General features: G+C 39.9%; 1 protein-coding gene across 3 annotated transcripts in view; it reads left to right on the top strand.

Annotated features, from left to right (window-relative positions):
* Positions 1-13,129, top strand: part of LOC143767340 (uncharacterized) — a 254,994-nt gene extending 241,865 nt beyond the window's left edge. For all 3 annotated transcript variants that reach the window (XM_077255578.1, XM_077255576.1, XM_077255579.1), the window contains one exon: positions 9,118-13,129. In XM_077255578.1, the coding sequence (XP_077111693.1) occupies positions 9,118-11,168 (2,051 nt within the window). In that variant the 3' untranslated portion in view covers positions 11,169-13,129. The remainder of the gene's footprint in view (positions 1-9,117) is intronic.
* Positions 13,130-16,629: the final 3,500 nt, after the last annotated feature.

Genomic DNA, 16,629 nt, shown 5'->3' with positions numbered 1-16,629 from the left:
ATGCAACTCGACACACAAAAAGTTGCTACACGCATGTCGCTACACAAAACTCATCTCACAAAAGTCGCTACATGCATGTCACCACACGCAACTCAACACACACAACTTGACACATGAAACTCGCCCTAAAACACACACAAGTCTGGTATTATCCTTCAAAAATAAAAATCTGATTAATAAGCAGACAAACTACAAGAGCAATAAATGTACCATATAGGAAATACGGCAGCTGTCAGTCACATGACCTGTCTATTATGTGTATGTGTGAGCTAATATATACTGCCAGGGGGGAGAGCTTCCTGTTGGCTGGGGATTTATCAGGCTGCCAATAGCAACCAATCACAGCTCAGCTTCTATTTGGCTACAGTTAATTAATCTGAGCTCTGATTGGTTAATATAGGCAACAAAGGACATTCTCAGTATAATAAAGCTTGTGTGAGGTAATAGCATGTCAGTTAGGGTGTGTTGGTGGAAAGGCTGATGTCAGTCACATTATCTCTATGTGAGAGGATATAGAAACTGCCAGTTACAGACTATTTTTACCACAATAATGCCTCATAAGAAAAGGAATTCCATGGCACGAATGTCAGCTGATGCGAAAAGAAAAGCTGCATTACGGGCCAATGAAAAATTTGAAGACCGAGAAACAAGGCTGAGAACAGCAGCTGCTTCCTGAAGAGCCAATGAACTTTCTGAGCAGAGGGAAGTGAGGCTTGCAGACATGAAAACAAGAGCTGCTTCCTCAAGGGCCAATGAACTTTCTGAGGAGAGGGAAGCGAGGCTTGCAGACATGAATACATTTTTGTTAACACATTCTATTTTGCTAACAGTTATTAACCCGGGCGAAGCCGGGTAGTACAGCTAGTAATACTATAAAGCAATTTAAGGATTGCACAAATAATATATAACGGCCTGCACACTGGTCACTGCAGAGAAGTTAATGTGTGACCTGTATAAATATAAATCCTCAAGTAGCAAAAAAAATGTATAAGAGTAAATGCAAATGGTTAAATAGAGAGAGTATTCATTTCAATCATATGAAAACACTCTGAGCACACACTGCATTAATGTGGCACAGTCCAGTAGAAAGAAGTGCAATATAAGCAAGTTATGATAAGGTGCATTTAAGAACAGGGAAATCCAATAAAGTGCAATTTTTAGACAAGAAATGTCCAATAAGAAATAAATGGACATATGATTCCACCTAAATAAGAGATGAGATACTGTACATCGAATCTAAGATACCTCACAAAATGTAAGTGGGCACGGTGGTCCTGCCTAAAAAAAAGAGTCACTTACGGAGGGCTGAAGAGATGCCCGACGTGTGTCGCCACCCTAAGTGGCTTCGTCAGGGGCTGGCCTAATAAACTGACCTGCGTTGCTTGATTCAAATCTGCCACATGTCAATTTCTCTTGCGGGAACGCAACATTTTTTGTGCGGAATTTAATTATATGCTTGTGTTGGGTGCGGGAAATCTGCAGGTAACAAATGCATCAAAACCACATGTTATCCGCACATGATTGCATCAACAAAGTTTTGTCAAAGCAAAGTACCAAGAAGTAGCAAAAACAAAGCCGTTTATTTTAAAGCATGACATACCAACAAGAGACAAAAACTGTAGTGTCAAAAATACGATGAACGCATGAAAAAAATAAAACTAAAATATAGGTGTGGAGAATCTACAGCATCGGAGACCACTGGCTCATCTTTAGAGCTTAGACTTAGGCTACGTTCCCACCATGAGTTTTTAGTGAGTCTTTTTACGCTGGTTATTAAGTGCAGAAAATCTATAACATGAAAAACTCACCAAAAGCTCATCGTGGGAATGTACTCTTAGGGTTGGCAATTCATTTGGCATTGCTGGTAACACAGGAACATTTTTTTCTAAGTCGTTAACCCTTGAACCAGTCAGAAGGATGCCTTAGGCTGCTTTCACACTAGCGTCGGTACGGGGCCGTCGCGCTGCGTGTCGGCCCGACGTACCGACACATACTGTGAAAGAAATGCCCGACGTGGGCAGCGGAAGCAGTCTTACGACGCTTCCGCTGCCCCATTGCAAGGTCCGAGGCGGAGTTTCGGCCGCGCATGTACATGTAACTTTTTTTGTGGCGGCGGTGCGCCAAAACACGACGCAACCGTCGCACGACGGTTGCGACGTGTGGCAATATGTCGCAATGCGTCGGTAATGTTAGTCTATGGGGAAAAAATGCATCCAGCAGACAACTTTGCAGGATGCGTTTTTTTTCTCCTAAATGACGCATTGTGATGTGCAGCCAAAAACGCTAGTGTGAAAGTAGCCTTAATCAGACAGTGTACAACAGGATGGTGCAGAAGTGAGGAAGTCCAGAGAGAGATTTCATAGTACCATAGAATATTAGTTTGAAGGGACATCCAGGGTCATTGTGTCCAACCCCTGGCTCAATGCAGGATTCACTAAACCATCTCACAGATCTCTGTCCAGAGAAGACTTCCGTTAAAGGAGAACTCGCCACCTCTCGTGATACAAACTCTATGCTTCTCTTAATACATCCTATAACTGTGCTTTTTCTGATGCTGCATCACACTGTTGACTCATGTGCAGTGTGTGATCTATTTTTATACCCAAGTCTTTTTCACATACAGTGGGGCAAAAAAGTATTTCGTTATTCAGCAATAGTGCAAGTTCCACCACTTAAAAAGATGAGAGGCGTCTGTAATTTACATCATAGGTAGACCTCAACTATGGGAGACAAACTGAGAAAAAAAATTCCAGAAAATCACATTGTCTGTTTTTTTATCATTTTATTTGCATATTATGGTGGAAAATAAGTATTTGGTCAGAAACAAAATTTCATCTCAATACTTTGTAATATATCCTTTGTTGGCAATGACAGAGGTCAAACGTTTTCTGTAAGTCTTCACAAGGTTGCCACACACTGTTGTTGGTATGTTGGCCCATTCCTCCATGCAGATCTCCTCTAGAGCAGTGATGTTTTTGGCTTTTCGCTTGGCAACACGGATTTTCAACTCCCTCCAAAGGTTTTCTATAGGGTTGAGATCTGGAGACTGGCTAGGCCACTCCAGGACCTTGAAATGCTTCTTACGAAGCCACTCCTTCGTTGCCCTGGCGGTGTGCTTTGGATCATTGTCATGTTGAAAGACCCAGCCACGTTTCATCTTCAATGGCCTTGCTGATGGAAGGAGGTTGGCACTCAAAATCTCACGATACATGGCCCCATTCATTCTTTCATGTACCCGGATCAGTCGTCCTGGCCCCTTTGCAGAGAAACAGCCCCAAAGCATGATGTTTCCACCACCATGCTTTACAGTAGGTATGGTGTTTGATGGATGCAACTCCAGTTTGGTTTCATCAGACCATAGGACATTCTCCCAAAACTCCTCTGGATCATCCAAATGCTCTCTAGCAAACTTCAGACGGGCCCGGACATGTACTGGCTTAAGCAGTGGGACACGTCTGGCACTGCAGGATCTGAGTCCATGGTGGCGTAGTGTGTTACTTATGGTAGGCCTTGTTACATTGGTCCCAGCTCTCTGCAGTTCATTCACTAGGTCCCCCCGCGTGGTTCTGGGATTTTTGCTCACCGTTCTTGTGATCATTCTGACCCCACGGGGTGGGATTTTGCGTGGAGCCCCAGATCGAGGGAGATTATCAGTGGTCTTGAATGTCTTCCATTTTCTAATTATTGCTCCCACTGTTGATTTCTTCACTCCAAGCTGGTTGGCTATTGCAGATTCAGTCTTCCCAGCCTGGTGCAGGGCTACAATTTTGTTTCTGGTGTCCTTTGACAGCTTTTTGGTCTTCACCATAGTGGAGTTTGGAGTCAGACTGTTTGAGGGTGTGCACAGGTGTCTTTTTATACTGATAAGTTTAAACAGGTGCCATTACTACAGGTAATGAGTGGAGGAAAGAGGAGACTCTTAAAGAAAAAGTTACAGGTCTGTGAGAGCCAGAAATCTTGATTGTTTGTTTCTGACCAAATACTTATTTTCCACCATAATATGCAAATAAAATGATAAAAAAACAGACAATGTGATTTTCTGGATTTTTTTGTCTCAGTTTGTCTCCCATAGTTGAGGTCTACCTATGATGTAAATTACAGACACCTCTCATCTTTTTAAGTGGTGGAACTTGCACTATTGCTGAATGACTAAATACTTTTTTGCCCCACTGTATGCTGTTGCTTAGTTCTATTCCTCCCATTCTGTCAATGTCATTTTTGTTTTTCTTGCCCTGATATCCAGTCTATTAGTCACTGCCTATTGTTCAAGCTTATCTGGATAATTCTGAATCATTTTTCAATTAATGCAAATGCGAAGTGAAAGTGTTTTTATTTCTAGATCAGTGAGACCAAACTTTAACAATAGATGCCCACAGCCTACTCAAGTGTTTGCACCGTGGATCACTGCTTACAATAGGTGGCGCTAGAGTTCTAGTCCTCTTCCCCTCTGAAGAGACAATTTGTATATTTAATTTTCTAGAGGAGCATGCATGGCGTATAAGTCTTTTCAGGCTTGGCTTGTCACTCTCCACAAGGAGAAACGTTACCTCTTAGTCCCTACCGCTGATAGCTGAAATAGTCATCAACTATGCAACAACTTTAATCATGCAAACTAGGTGTAACCATAGGTTATAAGATGCTTTCTTTTAAAGGGGTTACTCTGTCTCATCCAGTTCCTGCTCCCAGAATACCCCCATGGGATTTAATGCCGTTCATAACATTTGATGTATATTTACATCATATGTTGTGTCACTGCCTTTGATGCAGGCTACGGCGCTGAGCCCACATTTTTCACTGCACCTGACAGCTGATTTAATTGTGTGTATCGGAGCTCCCCCTGAGGGTATTAACCAGTTAGATCAAGCTGTCAATCTCTGACAGCGGGATTTATCAAGCTCCAGCTGGAGGCATGTCACAGATCCTGCCCATTGGCGCCCCTTTCACGTGATCGGGAACTGCTGATTGGTTGTCATAACAGCCTGGGGTCAACATTAGGCCCATGTGTCTGCCATTAAGATACTCCTGTGAACGCCGGCATGTGGTGCTGGAGCACTGCTATGTATAGCACAGATGATTACAGCTTCTAGTCTCCTAAGGGGACTATTCCTACAGTAAAAAGTGGAGGAAAAAAAACACAAGTTAAAATTGCCCCCCTTTCACCCCATTGAAAATGAAACAATTTAAAAAAAACATATTTGGTATTGCTGCATTCAGAAATGTCTGATTTTAACAAAATATAATGTAAATTAATCAGATCGTGTGTGTGTGTATATGTGTATATATATATGTATATGTGTATATATATATATATATATATATATATATATATATATATATATATATATATATATATATATATATATATATATATTGCTCAAAAAAAATAAAGGGAACACTAAAATACCACATCCTATATATCAGTGAATGATATATCCTAGTTGCAGATCTTTATTCATTACATAGTGGAATGCGTTGAGAACAATAAAATATAAATATGATCATTGTAAATCAAAATTAATATCTCATGGAGGTGTGGATTTGGAGTGATAGACAAAATCAAAGTGTAAAATCAAATTACAGGCTGATCCAACTTTAGCGGAAATGCCTCAAGACAAGGAAATGAGACTCAGTAGTGTGTGTGGCCTCCTTCTGCCTGTATGACCTCCTTACAATGCCTGAGCATGTTCCTGATGAGGCAGTGGATGTTCTCCTAAGGGATCTCTTCCCAGACCTGGATTAAATCATCAGTCAAGTCCTGGACTGTCTGTGGTGCAACGTGGCATTGGTGGATGGAACAAGACATGATATCCCAGATGTGCTCGACTGGATTCAGGTCTTTTGAACGAGCAGGCCAGTCCATACCATCAATGCCTTCATTATGCAGGAACACTTCAGCCACATAAAGCATAATATTGTCATGCATCAGAAGGAACCCAGGGCCCACTGCACTTGCATATGGTCTCACAATGGGTCTGAAGATCTCATTCTGGTACCTAATGGCAGTCAGGGCAACTCTGGCTAGCACATGAAGTGCTGTGTGGCCCTCCAAATAAATGCCTCCCCAAATCTCTACTGACCCATTGCCAAACCGGTCATGCTGGAGGATGTTGCAGGCAGCAGAACATTTTCCACGGAGCCTCCAGACTCTGTCACATGTGCCCATTGCAAACCTGCTCTCATCCGTGAAACGCACAGGGCGCCAATGTTGAATCTGCTAGTCTTGTTTTTTTCTGGCAAATGCCAATCGCCCTGCACAGTGTTGGGCTGTAAGGCCAACACCCACTTATTGACGTCGGGTCCTCATACCAACCTCAGAGTCTGTTTCCAACCGGTTAAGTAGACAGATATGTTAGTGGCCTTCTGGAGGTCATTTTGCAGGCTCTGGTACTGCTCCCCCCTGTTCCTCCTTGCACAAAGAAGGAGATAGTGGTCCTTATTCAGGGTTGTTGCCCTCTTACGGCCCCCTCCACGTTTCTTGGTGTACTGGCCTGTCTCCTGGTATCTGCTTCATGCTCTGGACACTGTGCTGACAGACATAGCTACCCTTCTAGACACAGCTTGTATTGATGTGCCATCCTGGATGAGCTGCACTACCTGAGCAACTTCTGTGAGTTGTACTTTAGACACCGCCTCATGCTACTGTGCCTCTAGGGGTGACAGCAGTGACAAAATGCAAAAGTGACCAAAACAGACAAACAAGATGAGAACAGAGAAATGGTCTGTGGTCACCACTTGCACCACTCCATTCCTTTATAGGGGTTGTCTTGCTAATTGTCTATGTTTTCTACCTGTTGCCTGTTCCATTTGCACAACAGCAGGAGAAATTAATGCACAATCAGTGTTGTTTCATAACTGGACAGGTTGATTTCACAGAAGTGTGATTGATGTGGAGTTACACTGTGTTTAAGTGTTCCCTTTATTTTTTGAGCAGTGTATATATATACCTTATATTCTCGAGTATAAGCCGAGATTTTCAGCCCATTTTTTTGGTCTGAAAGTCCCCCTCTCGGCTTATACTCGAGTCATACCCAGGGGTCGGCAGGGGAGGGGGAGCGGGGCTGTCTAATTATACTCACCTGCTCCCGGCGCGGTCCCAGCAGGTCCCTGCTTCCCGGCGCCCCAGCTTCTTCCTGCACTGAGCGGTCACATGGTACTGCTCATTACAGTAATGAATATGCGGCTCCACCTCCCATAGGGAGGTGCCTTTATTTTGAATGTGAACAAACTAGCTATCTTTGTACAATGTGTAATCAACATATTAACAAGCATCTATTGTTCAATTACCCTATTTCTCTGTCCCCAAAAGATAGCAGATAATAAGTTGCAGCAAGCAACATTCAAACAATAGTCTATGATTTTTTAAGTCAACATTCAGACTCATGAATAATAGTTTGTCTGTGGTCTACTGAAAATGGACGTCTGGCATAATTAAGATTAGATGCTGTTAAATCAATATAATTTAGTCATCCTCATAGAACATACTTTACACTAAAGGATCCTGAGAACAAGATTTACCTCTCCTGAAGAATAAGAAATCAGTGCAATAAATCAAAACCTTTGAAATAATAAGAATTTAGCCAATAAATTTGCATGTATCTACTTTTTAACCTGGTTCACTTCATATAATTTCATGTATCTGCTGAGGATCATCCTCAGCACACTGAGCAGCAGTTGGAATTTACAGGCTTTCACCGTTGTTGTCCTTGTCACAACCCCACTCGGTGAGCACATTCCCTGGGGCCTCCAAAAATGTCCCTCTGCCTCCCACACCACAAAACAGAAGATTCAATGGATGTGAATATCTCTTATTATAGGGATGTGTGAGAAGTGTCTGCACACTCATTTCTTCTGATGTCTGCCACCTAGTGTGATGAGCTAATTGACTGAACAAATAGTATAACTTAATGTCCAGTAATGCCATGCACATAACCTACGACGACACTACACAATGTCTTGTGGATACTGTGTTAGCCTTTATGTTAAACAAATGAGACTATCATGCCATGCTCTCCACTGTTTGCGACACATATTCCCATACGTATAATGCAGAGTGCGGCAATATACAAAATATTTTGGGCAAAGGAATCCTTTTAGTTAAACTTACTATAGCTGCCATCCATTATGGGAGCTTGCGCCATCCTTTAATTTTAGACTATAGGTGAGATAAAAGGGTCAAAACATTTAGTTGCATGTATTCTGTCACAAATATGGACACTATGACCACCCATATACATGATGGTTGATTCCCTCAATAATGGTACTTGTGCCACCGATCTAGCATGAGCCATTATGAGAAATTGGGGTCTGCAAGTTATCATTTACATATTAACTGACTTTCTCACCCACTGAGGGTACAGCAAAACAGAGTACTGCAGGGTCCTGCCATAGATGTATTGCCAGAGTTTTTTTCCACTAATGCAAATAAAATTGGTGATAATGGGAAGCCCTGCTGAGCGCCACATCATAGCTGAAAGAGTTCTGAGGTCCACCTCTTCATTGTTACCCAGGAGTTAGGTTCAGTGTATTGTATCCATAGAATAAAGGTGTCTCCTAACCCTAAACTGAAAGTGTACAGCACAAGAAATGCCACTAAATTGAATTGAATGTTTTGGAAATAGCATGAGACAATAATGAACTGGACACAATATGATAGCAAGTCGCTTTAGGGTTTGTAAAAATTATATGTGCATTAAGGGTCATTGAGCAACCAAACAACAAGCCCGTTTTGTCAGGGTGTAATAATGAACAAAGTTCTGAATTTACCCAACTAGCTAATATTTTGGCCAAAGTTTTACTATCCGATTGTAGTAGGCAAATTGAGAATCACACATTCAATGGTCCTTAAAATGCTGGCAATGCACATGCTTAACCACTGCTCAATTCACCCCATCTGGGACTTCACTAAGCTCCTTATGGCAGTCCTTTAGAGAATTGATTGAGCAATGGTCAGGCATCCGCCCTGTTTCTCCATTTTGTAGTGAGGATAAAAGTGCCTTGTCGGGGATATGAATTTCTCCTTCTGCTGATTGACACTGGTTGCAACAGTTGAACTTCCACTGATAAAGTGTCTTAACTGGACAACCTTTTTAATAAAGGTTATGTTTTTTTTTTTTACAGATTACTGCTCCAGGACATTAGAAGGACAACAAGTATCTTTAGAGTTTAGCAGAGAAGATAGTGGCATAACACAACGTTCATATGAAGAGCAAGACAAAGATCTGTCCGCTGAACTTTTTAAACAGATCCTATCAAAGACTATTAAGGAAACTAAAAATTACAAAAGGGGTGATAAAGCACAAGCAGCCCACGCTTCAAAGAAAAAAAATTCATGTTCAGAATGTGGAAAATGTTATAGAGCTAAATATCTTCTTGTTACACATCAAAAGATTCATCAAAGGTTTAAGCCATTTTCATGTCTAGAATGTGGGAAATGTTTTAATCGGAATACACATTTGGTTATACATCGGAGAATTCACACAGGGGAGAAGCCATTTTCATGTTCAGAATGTGGGAAGTGTTTTAATGAAAAATCAGGTCTTGTTACACATCAAAGAACTCACACTGGGGAGAAGCCATATTCGTGCCCAGATTGTGACAAATGTTTTCATATAAAATCATGTCTTACAAAACATCAGAAAATTCACATAGAGAAAAAGGAATTTTCATGTTCAGAATGTGGGTTATGTTTTAGATACAAACACACACTCATTAGACATCAGAGAAGTCACACAGGTGAAAAGCCTTTTTTATGTTCAGAATGTGGCAAATGTTTTAGCAATAAATTCACTCTTGTTATGCATCAGAGAAATCACACAGGGGAGAAGCCATTTCCATGTTCTGAATGTGGGAAATTCTTTATAAATAAGTATTGTCTGGTTTCACATCAAAGAATTCACACGGGGGAGAAACCTTTTTTATGTTCAGAATGTGGAAAATTCTTTACAAATAAGTCAATTTTGGTTACACATCAGAGAATTCACACAGGAGAGAAACCTTTTTCATGTTCAGAATGTGGAAAATTCTTTGCAAATAAGTCAAGGCTGGTTACACATCAGATAATTCACACAGGGGAGAAACCTTTTTCATGTTCAGAATGTGGAAAATTCTTTACAAATAAGGCAAGACTGATTACGCACCAGAGAATTCACACAGGGGAGAAACCATTTTCATGTTCAGAATGTGGGAAATGTTACAGAGATAAAAAACATCTTGTTTCGCATCAATATATTCATCAAATATTTAAGCCATTTTCTTGTTCAGAATGTGGGAAATGTTTTAACCGGAAATCACAACTTGTTACACATCAGAGATCTCACACAGGAGAAAAGCCATATTCATGCCCAGAATGTGACAAATGTTTTCATGAAAAATCATCTCTTACAAAACATCAGCGAATTCACACAAAGAAAAAGGCATTTTCATGTTCAGAATGTGGGTTATGTTTTAGTTACAAAAGTTCTCTCATTAGGCATCAGAGAATTCACACAGATGAAAAGCCTTTTTTGTGTTCAGAATGTGGGAAAAGTTTTACCAATAAATCCTCTCTTGATACACATCTGAGAAGTCACACAGGGGAAAAACCATTTACCTGTTTAGAATGTGGACATTCTTTTCACCAGAAATCAAAACTTGTTATACATCAGAGAAGCCACACAGGGGAGAAGCCATATTCATGTTCAGAATGTGAGCAATGTTTCAGCAATAAAGCTGCTCTTGTTCTTCATCAGAAAATTCATACAGGGGAGAAACTGTTTTCATGTTTACAGTGTGGAAAATTCTTTACAAGTAAGCCAAAGTTGGTTTTACATCAGAGAAGTCACACAGGCGAGAGACCGTTTTCATGTTCACAATGTGGAAAATTCTTTAAAAGTAAGTCAAATCTAATTACACATCAGAAAATTCACACCGGGGAGAAACCATTTTCATGTTCACAATGTGGAAAATGCTTTACAACCAAGTCAAGGCTGATTACACATCACAGAAGTCACACAGGGGAAAAACCATTTTCATGTTCAGAATGTGGTAACCGTTTCAGTTTTAAGGCAAATCTTATTGCACATAAGAGAATTCACACAGGGGAGAAGCCATTTTCATGTGGAGGATGTGACAAGTGTTATATTCAGAGACAGAGTCTTTATAAGCATCAAAAAAAACATGGACATAACTGAAAAAAAATATACAACAGAAACAAAGTAAAGTCACATGACATACACAAGAAAGAGAAAACCGTTTGAAGCATACTTGGGCAAATTTTGATGTCTCATCAGTCAGGCCCCCTGAGAGAGATAGTCAAAGGAACAAAAAGTGCGATTGAACTGATTCATGATTCTGATTTTTGTCAGAATCAGAATTTCGATTGTAGCCCCTCTTCAGACAGCATCATTTTATCAGTGGAACTAAGTTCTGCTGAAAGAAGAAAACAGTTGCTTAGGTCCTTGCTGTTAGCAGGGCTGCAGAAACTTTGGCGAGAGCATTCATGAGGAAAGCAGTGAGCAAAAGCTAGGACTACTTTACCCATTTGCTGCACATACTACGTATGTAGGTAGAACACTAGGGAGAAAGTAGCACAAATAGGGTCTTACCAACCAAAAATTGAGGCTATGTGCACACGTTCAGGATTTTTCGTGCATTTTTCGCATTTTTTCGGACGTTTTCCGCCGAAAAAGCGCTTAAAAAATTCATACATAAGCTTCCCATCATTTTTAATGCATTCTGCAATTTTTGAGCACATGATGCGTTTTTTTCTGTGAAAAAAAACGCATTGCGGTAAAAAACGCAGCATGTTCATTAATTTTGAGGATTTTTTGTGTTTTTGCTGCTATTTAATGCATTGGGAAGCTGCGGAAAAAAACCCGCAAAAGCGAGAAAAACCTGAAAAGAACGCATGCGGATTTCTTGCAGAAAATGTCTGGTTTTGTTCAGGAAATTTCTGCAAGAAATCCTGACGTGTGCACATAGCCTAAACGTATTTTTATCAGATTGTGCTAACCAGATCCATGGTATTAAATGTTTTTAAGTTGATGTTCAGCTGCTGTGGATCCACGTGTTGTATCCGAATCTGGGGATTTTATGGATATCTCCCTTGCTGCTGATTTATTGAAGACGTCAATTCAAAGAAATTTATTAACTTGGGATTTTTATTCAACGCATTTCAAAGTGACAGGCATTTCTTCAGGACACAAACATTAATGTATTGGCCGGTTTTCAAAGGCTTAAATTTTGAATAACGGTGCCAGATTGACACAAGACTGTTTGAGTTCTAACAAAGTTCAGTAAATTGGCACATGATTACATCGGATAACAAAAATAAAAATGAGTGCATTCAAATTATACATAAATAATCTTTATAGAAAGTGCATTAACCCTGCTGTTCTGTTAGGTCAAAAATGACCGTTTTTGAAATTCTATAATGTTATAAAAATTCAGCGTGTGATTCTGAGACTTGAGGCTCCCTGACTTTTCGTCATTAGGGGGGTACTCTCTGTGGGAATTTTTTTTTTTTAATTTTTGTTTACTTTATTTGGTACAATTTTTTTTACACTTGTACTGTTCGGTCAAAAATGACCGATAGGCCTTTATTCAGCTCTCCAGACAATTTTTGACAAAAATAAAGGTGCTATCACCTCATTTTGAACTATATATTGCATCTACTACTATTTATCAATGTATCTGACTACTTTTGGTCAGAACAGATTTACACATACCAACATTTTCAAGTTGCGATACAGCCGACGGATTCGCTTCCAGTATAGCTATGCGCAATTTATTTCACTGGTTTTTATTTACCCTGCTGTTCATATAGATCTAGTTCCATTCAGTTGTCAACATTTCATATTGTAAATCATGATTTTCCATGTGTTTGCTGGTTGTACAGTATTACACTGTACATAAATGTTAATTTATTTGATTCAAAAAATAAAAGTTTTTGATTGAATTTTTCATCTGATTATTGAAAACCATGTTCACATACAGTAAAACAATGCAACAGGTAATCAAATAACACTTGAATTAGGTACAAATCACAACTTTGTCAGGTCCGGTCAAAAATGACCGGGAACAGTATAAGTGTATAAAAAACAACGTTTTTTGCCATTTTATAGAGAAAAAAGCTTTTTTTTTTTTTTTTTTTTTTTTTGCCTTTATCTACATAATGTTTGATATTATTACTTATAGTTAACATTTAGATCAAGATTTTTTTTTTTATCTGCAAAAATAATCAATTTTTACAAAAATCGAAAAAATACCATGTTCCCTTTTGGATATAAAAAAAATATAAAACAAGCTTTGTATTTATTTATTTTTCTGGTATTTGAACAACCATCTTCACAAGCAATATAATAGTGCAAAAACTGTTTAAAAAAACCACTTAGATTAGCTAAAAATAATTATTTTATAAGGACGGTCAAAAATGACCGGGAACAGTACAAGTGTATGTGAAATCTAAACAGAACAGCAGGGTTAAAATCATCTTATAAACATTTTAAATTATTTATATATTAATTAAATTATTTAAATAAAACTGCTCATTCACTTATTCAAAAACCAGGAGTTGGACTCAAACCCAGGTCTCTATAGGGAAATCCACAAAGTTCTGTTTTATTTATTCATTAAGCTACTATGTGCATTTAAGGGTTAACAGTAGTGATAAGCGAGTATACTCGTTGCTCGGGTTTTCCCGAGCATGCTTGGGTGATCTCCGAGTATTTGTTAGTGTTCGGAGATTAAGTTTTCATCGCCGCAGTTGAATGATTTACAGCTATAAGCCAGCCTGAGTACATGTGGGGGTTGCCTGGTTGCTAGGGAATCCCCACATGTACTTAGCCTGGCTAATAGCTGTAAATCATTCAACTGCGGCGATGAAAACTTAATCTCCGAACACTAACAAATACTCGGAGATCACCCGAGCGTGTTTGGGAAAACCCGAGCAACGAGTATATTCGCTCATCACTAGTTAACAGAAAAGAAAGGGGAATTCCAAGGGTAGAAAAAAAGTTGTTTTTTTTCATAGAAAACATGTGATTTGCTATATTCAATGATTTTCTTGTTTTATTTCATTTATTTAATATGTCTCTCATTATAATGAGCTAAAATATAATTCAAATTCTTCTAGGTGTTATTTTATATTGTATATGTAACCGTTCAAAACAACCTTTATCCCCAGTATTCTGTGTATTACTTTGTGTCATTATACTGATCTGTATATTTTAACTATTTTTACGTGATTTTATTAAATCACGGGCATTATTAAATCATGGGCAGCATGGTGGCTCAGTGGTTAGCACTGCAGCGCTGGAGTCCTGGGTTCAGATCCCACCAAGGACAACATCTGCAAGGAGTTTGTATGTTCTTCCCGTGATTGCGTGGGTTTTCTCCTGTTTCCTCCCACATTCCAAAGACATACTGATAGGGAATTTAGATTGTGAGCCCCAATGGGGACAGCAATGATAATGTGTGCAAAACTGTAAAGCTCTGCGGAATATGTTGGTGCTATATAAATAACGATATTATAATTATTAATGAAAGAAAAATAAACTGCTCAAAAAAATAAAAGGAACAGTAAAATACCACATCCTAGATATCAGTGAATTATATATTCCAGTTGCAAATCTTGATTACATAGTGGAATGTGTTGAGAACAATAAAACATAAAAATGATCAATGTTCGGGGCATGTCTTGGATGCCGTGCTGAGAGGATGTGCAGTAGGAGAGCTCCCTCCAGGCATCACTGATTTCAAGGCTTCACAGCTTCATCACCAGCCACCTTACCTTATACGATGTGTCACAGGAGGGCCAGGACCCTGGCACATGTGGGTGCAGCGTCTGCAGTCCCAGCAACAGCCTTGGATACGTTTTTTTTTTCAGAGAGCCTGCGGGCCCGACGCCATCTTGCCAAAAAGCGGATGTGGTTGCTTCACAAGAGGAGGAAGGAGAAGCCAGCGGCTCAGACACTGTGGAGCTGCTAATCACTGCTGAAGACGGTGATCCAGGATTGGGCGAGCAGGTCAGACATCTGATTGCAGTCCCTCTGCAGCCTGGGATACGTGATGGGCCAAAGGAGCAGCGTCCATTTACAGGGCTCAGCTCACAAGATGGCCGCTCAGCATCAGAGGGACTTGAATATCAGGTTTCCCTCCTTCCCTACAGCATCAAATCCCTGGGCCCTAATTGCTGCTTGGAAGGACCTTTTGCAAAAGGACAGGGAACACTGGGACACATGTTCTGCAAGGGGCCAATTGAAGGTACCTTAAGCCCCGAGGGTGGATTGCACGTTAATGACCGGGCCAATTTTTACAATTCTGAGCACTGTCCCTTTATGAGGTTATAACTCTGGAACGCGTCAACGGATCCCAGTGATTCTGACATTGTTTTCTCGAGACATATTGAACTTCATGATAGTGGTAAAATTTCTTTGATATTACCTGCGTTTATTTGTGAAAAAATAATTTTCCAACTTTGAATTTTTATGCCCTTAAATCACAGAGATATGTCACACAAAATACTTAATAAGTAACATTTCCCACATGTCTACTTTACATCAGCACAATGTTGGAAGCAAAATTTTTTTTGTTAGGGAGTTATAAGGGGTAAAATTTGACCAGCAATTTCTCATTTTTACTACACTATTTTTTTTAGGGACCACATCACATTTGAAGTCAGTTTGAGGGGTCTATATGATAGAAAATAACCAAGTGTGACACCATTCTAAAAACTGCACCCCTCAATGTGCTCAAAACCACTTTCAAGAAGTTTATTAACCCTTCTGGTGCTTCACAGGAATTTTTGGAATGTAAAAAAAATGAACATTTAATTTTTTTTCACAAAAAATGTACTTTGTTGTGATCCGCTTTTTGGGCTCCCCTAGTGGTGGCTGGTGGTACTGGAGACTTGTGTGTTCTTTTCTGCCTCAGCTCACCTGCTTCCATCAGTTTTGGGAGTTCCCTATTTAGCCTTGCTCTCCAGTCACTTCCTTGCCGGTCATCATTGTAACCTGAGTCTTTCAGTTGCATGTTCCTGCTACCAGTCTGCTGATCAGCTAAGTGGACTCTTGTCCTTTTTGTTTTGTATTTTTTGTCCAGTTTACAGTTTGACATTTCCTGTTACTGGAAGCTCTTGTGGACTGAAATTGCCACTCCTGTGTCATGAGTTGACACAGGAGTCTTAAAGTAATTTCAGGATGGGTTTTTGAAAGGGTTTTTCAGCTGACCGTGAAGTCCTCTTTTGTATCCTTCCTCTATCTAGTAAGTGGACCTCGCTTTGCTAAATCTACCTTCATACTGTGTATGTCTTTTCCTCTGAACTCACCGTTAATATATGTGGGGGCTACTATCATCTTTGGGGAATTTCACTAGAGGTAAGCCAGGTCTGTTCCTTCCTCTTCCAGGCGTAGTTAGTTCTCCGGCTGGCGCATGGCATCTAGGCAGCCGTAGGAATGCTTCCTGGCTACTGTTAGTTGTGTGGTAGATTTAGGTCACGGTCAGCTTGAGTTTCCATCACCCGAGGGCTAGTCTGTTATTTTGTGTTTCTGATGTTCCCATGCCATTGGGGAATCATGACAGTATGACCGGCCACTGTTAAAGTAATTGGCAGAAGAAAGGAGAGTAAAAGAAGTCTGTAGATTTTTTTTTTCT

This window comes from Ranitomeya variabilis, chromosome 4 (assembly GCF_051348905.1).
Source record: "Ranitomeya variabilis isolate aRanVar5 chromosome 4, aRanVar5.hap1, whole genome shotgun sequence".
NCBI lineage: Eukaryota > Metazoa > Chordata > Amphibia > Anura > Dendrobatidae > Ranitomeya > Ranitomeya variabilis.
This window is presented reverse-complemented; position numbering and strand designations above follow the sequence as displayed.